Genomic DNA, 4,603 nt, shown 5'->3' with positions numbered 1-4,603 from the left:
ATTTAGACCTTGTCTCAAAATAAAAAATAAAAAGGACTGAGAATGTAGCTCAGTGATAAAGTCCTCCTGGGTTCAATAATCTGTATGAAAACAAAAAATAAAACCAATGTAACAACAATAAAAAAATAAAAATAGAAAAAAGACCAATAGAGTAAAGAAAGGGATTCAATATTAGATACTAAAGTCAAGTAATGAAAAAAAATTATGTTACATACGTTTATGAATATGTTATTCTGAACTCCACTATCATATACAAACATAATGTACTAATAAAACAAAAATAATAAAATAAAAATAAAGCTGTATAATGGAAATATATAAAGACAGGTGGGAAATTGAAAAAATGTGAATAATGAAAATACTAGAGGTGTATGGCAAATGCAATTGTAATCAATACCTTAACATAGATTTTTTTTGTCCTTAATTTGGAAAATAGAAAGTAATGCCACCATGTCAAGATTTTTAAAATCTTGAGGGAAAGTTCTAAAACAATGCCATGAATTTTTAAATTAATTATACAAATGAAATTAAATTATATTTAAAATTAATTAAATAAGACATTGCCTCTTGGACTTAATGACAATAAATCTATAGGAAAAAGTGGATTAAAATATGACTTTGTCAAACTGATGTTGAACTGCAACATTTTCTCCTCATAGATTGAAATTTGATAAAAACACTCTGTGAAAATGAAGTGGGTGTATAAAATTTGTGGTGAAGATGAAGATATGTTTTATTATTATTATTTATAAGGTGCATTTGTAAAATTTATGTCTGAACATTTTTTATTAGAAACTAGTTGTTAAACAATTACCACAACATTATTTTCCTCTTTCCAAATGCATTGAAGGAGCTGGACTTTACTGTTCCAGAAGTGTGGATATTTTAAATAATCTTAACCCCACACACAATCCTAAGTCTCCAAAGACACCCCTATCTTTTAAAAGAGTAAAACCACACAAAACTTGAAAAATAATTCAGTATACGATGATGAGTGTACAAGATATTTTGAGAACAAGGTGAGAGAAAGGGCACATTTGGTATATATAAACTGCCAAAAAAATAGACAAAGAGGGTATTGGATACATGAAACTAAAGGCAAGACAGGATCTTTCCAAAGAAGTCTAAGATGAAGTCAAGGCTCAATGTTAGCAAATTAAAAGGAAAAAAAATGAGTGATGAACCAATCATCAGAAAAACTTGTTGAAGATGCTTAATGTTGAGATAGCAGGGTTCTTCCAGAAATGCCAAGATAATCCTTTAATAATCTTGAAATGAATGTAAAAAAAACTTGAAGCAACATGCATTATGACAATAAAAGATAAAATGCATCATGAAGATATAACACCTACGTATTGATACCCTAGAATGATATTTATGATGCAAAAACAATAGAAGACAGAAGGAGAAATATAAATGTGCACAAAGACAATACCTCACCAAAAAAAAAGAGCTGCTTGCTTAAATACTTATGCACTTGGAAAAATAATTTTCAAGGTTGCTTGAAATAACATTTATTTTGCTTTGGCATGGTACTCTCAAAGAAAGTTCTTTAAGGACGCTTAAAATTCTAGCATTAATACTAAATATCATTCTCTCATTCTCATTTTGTGAGATTAACACATGCTGAGGATTTGCAGCACACATAAATGTAAAATGGTGGCTGTGCCAATGAAGATCAAAATGAGAAACCTGACGAACAAAACATTCTGGAAAAAGAAGTTGATTTTGAAGACAATGGACACAAGGAAGAATACTAGTACTGTATTAGATATCAGGTTCTATTTATACTCAGGCACTACATTTCTTTCTTATTAAAATTTACTTGACCTGCATTTTTTGAGCAAGTTCTTAAAAGATTGTTTTACCTGCTGGTTCCTTAAGGAGTAAATAAAGGGATTTAACATTGGGGCAACAGAGGTATTGAGCACAGCTATGCCCTTGGTCAAGGTTTCCCCTTCTTTGGCTGAAGTTTTGACATACATGAAAATGCAGCTTCCATAAGAAATGGAGACAACAATCATGTGTGAGGAGCAAGTGGAAAAGGCCTTTTTCCTTTGCTCAGCAGAGGGGATTCTCAGAATTGTCTTAATGATGAACACATAGGACAGAATCACTAATGTTAAGGTTGTAATGAGAGTTAATATGGCCAGGATAAATGCCAAGAGCTCTAGTAAGGATGTGTCTGTGCAGGAGATCAGGAGCAAAGGAGAGGTGTCACAGGTGAAGTGGTCAATGATGTTGGAGTCACAGAAATCCAGTTGTAGTCTCACAAGCCCAGGTGGAAAGATGATGAGGAAGCCGGCCAGCCAAGAACCAAGGACAAGCAGGGTGCAGACCCCGCTGTTCATTATTGTTGTGTAGTGCAGAGGCTTGCAGATAGCCACATAACGGTCATAGGACATCGCAGTCAAAAGGAAAAATTCTGTTGCACCAAGCAATATGAAGAAAAAAACCTGGGTCATGCAAGAATTGTAGGAAATGGTCTTATCCCCTGTTATGATGCTGACCAGGTATCTAGGAATAGTAACTGTGGTGAATGAGATTTCTAGGAAAGAGAAATTCCTGATGAAGAAATACATGGGTGTTTTTAGGTGCAAGTCTACCAGAGTGAGGGTGATAATTGTAAAGTTTCCAGTAATGCTCAGTATGTAGGTAAAAAATAGAAAGAGAAAAATGAAAATATTGAGCTTTGGGTCATCTGTTAATCCCAGAAGAATGAACTCAGTTGCAGATGTATGATTTTTCATTTCCTATTGTTCCTTTCTTCCAGGTCTAAAGATGAAAATAAAAACCAATTCTTTAATAAGTTTAGGACAGACTTTTGATCACTTTTTCCAAATCAGAAAAAATAAAAGGCCTGAAAGTAAACAATAAATTAACTATCAAGATACACTAAGTTTGGGGACTGAGGTTGTAGCTGAATGGTAGAGCACTGGGTTAGATCATCAGCACCACAGAAAAATAAATAAACAAAGGTACTGTGTTAATCTACAACCAAACAGATATTTGAAAAAAAAAGAGATGTACTAAATTTGGAAAGTATACATAAACCACACCAAAATAATCTATGTCTGTTACCTTCAGTGTACATCTCCATCCATTTAGTATCAAGTTAGTCTCTTCATAGGTTTAATAAGTGCATCTGCATAAGAAAATTATATTGTCAAATGTGCCCTGCTTTCCTTTAAATATATGATCATGTGTGTGTAAAAACTAAGTAAAACATCTTAAGATATAAAATATTTGTTGTTAAAATACTGTTGCAATGAGCATATGTTCTGAATTTCTGAACGTGAAAACTTTTGAAGTGTGTTTCTTAATTTTCCATGATACTCAGTATCATTCTTACTAGCATGGAGAATTAATAATTTCAAAAATGAATCAGGACAAGGAAAAGTATTATTTACATAATTCTAAAGAAGCAAACTCAGGGGCCTGGGGATGTGACTCAAGCGGTAAGGAGCTCAACTGGCATGTGTGGGGTGCTGGGTCCAATCCTCAGGAGCACATAAAAATGAAATAAAGATGCTGTGTCCTTCAAAAACTGAAAAGTAAATATTAAAAAATTCTCTCTCTCTCTCTCTCTCTCTCTCTCTCTCTCTCTCTCTCTCTCTCTCTCCTTTCTCTCTCTCTCCTCTCTGTCTCTTTAAAAAAATAAGAAGTAAACTAAGAATTTTACAATGTATTAAAATTTTTCATTTTGAATTCAATAATAATTTATCACTGTATTGATAAGTTTCTGAGGGCCAAAGTTAAGTGATGTAGGTTATACAATAATTAGAAAGGAGAAAAAATAAATGAAGCAAGAAATTTAAAAATGCACTTACATTGAGATAATCCCACATGGTAGCAGTTTAATGCTGAATCCCAAATACTAGGTTACTTTTCCTTGAGTGACAATGTTTGATGCTCTGCTTTCAGATTTTTATATTCACTTCGCAATCTGTGCCTGTCTCTGATTTTCTTGCATAATGACAAACTTATGTAGCATATGGATGGAATTTGGGCTGATGATGTTTGCTGTGTACAGTGAACCTGCTTGTAGGAATGCTCCACTAAACACATTGTTAACATCACAGAGGCCCTAATGGGATTGGGACATGGCCTCGAGTACTGGCAGAAGGTCCTATATCCAGACCTGAGCAAAGAATCCAAGAAGGTCTGCTGTTTATAGTCTGGGAAGGAGCTTGTGCCCTCTTGAGAAATCTGGTGTTCTGGGTGGTGGCAGAAGCTCTAAGGGCAGTCCCAAGTAATCAATTCATGTTAAGTCTGAAAGTGAGTACCTCAGGTAGCTTTTCAAAATTGTCATTGAGTAAAAGTGTTTCTGGTATCAACTTATTTTTTAGGAGTAGAAGTATGAGTTTGGAATAGGAGATGGCAGGAGAAAAATGGACAGTTTAGACTGGTTACAGGGAAGGATTTCAGAGCCAGAGATCATGCTTTCCTGGAATGTAGAAAATCTATTAGAAAGAGAGAGAGAGAGAGAGAGAGAGAGAGAGAGAGAGAGAAAGAGAGAGAGAGAGAGAGAGAGAGAGAGAGACAGAGAGAGAGAGAGACAGAGAAGGGAGGAAGGAAGGAAGAAAGGAAGGAAGGAAGGAAG

The 4,603-nt window shown here is 34.3% G+C and overlaps 1 protein-coding gene across 1 annotated transcript; it reads right to left on the bottom strand.

Moving 5' to 3' along the window:
- Positions 1 to 1,814: 1,814 nt before the first annotated feature.
- LOC113176436 (olfactory receptor 6C76-like) lies at positions 1,815 to 2,750 on the bottom strand. Its single transcript, XM_026380912.2, has one exon. The coding sequence runs from the start codon at positions 2,748 to 2,750 to the stop codon at positions 1,815 to 1,817; it is 936 nt and encodes a 311-aa protein (XP_026236697.2).
- Positions 2,751 to 4,603: the final 1,853 nt, after the last annotated feature.

The sequence above is a fragment of the Urocitellus parryii genome, chromosome 5 (genome assembly GCF_045843805.1).
Source record: "Urocitellus parryii isolate mUroPar1 chromosome 5, mUroPar1.hap1, whole genome shotgun sequence".
Classification (NCBI taxonomy): Eukaryota; Metazoa; Chordata; class Mammalia; order Rodentia; family Sciuridae; genus Urocitellus; species Urocitellus parryii.
The sequence above is the reverse complement of the archived record's forward strand: the minus strand, read 5'-3'. Positions and strand labels throughout refer to the sequence as shown.

Bases quoted from the DNA above. Each gene is read 5' to 3' on its own strand.
- LOC113176436 (XM_026380912.2), bottom strand. From the start codon at position 2,750: ATGAAAAATCATACATCTGCAACTGAGTTCATTCTTCTGGGATTAACA.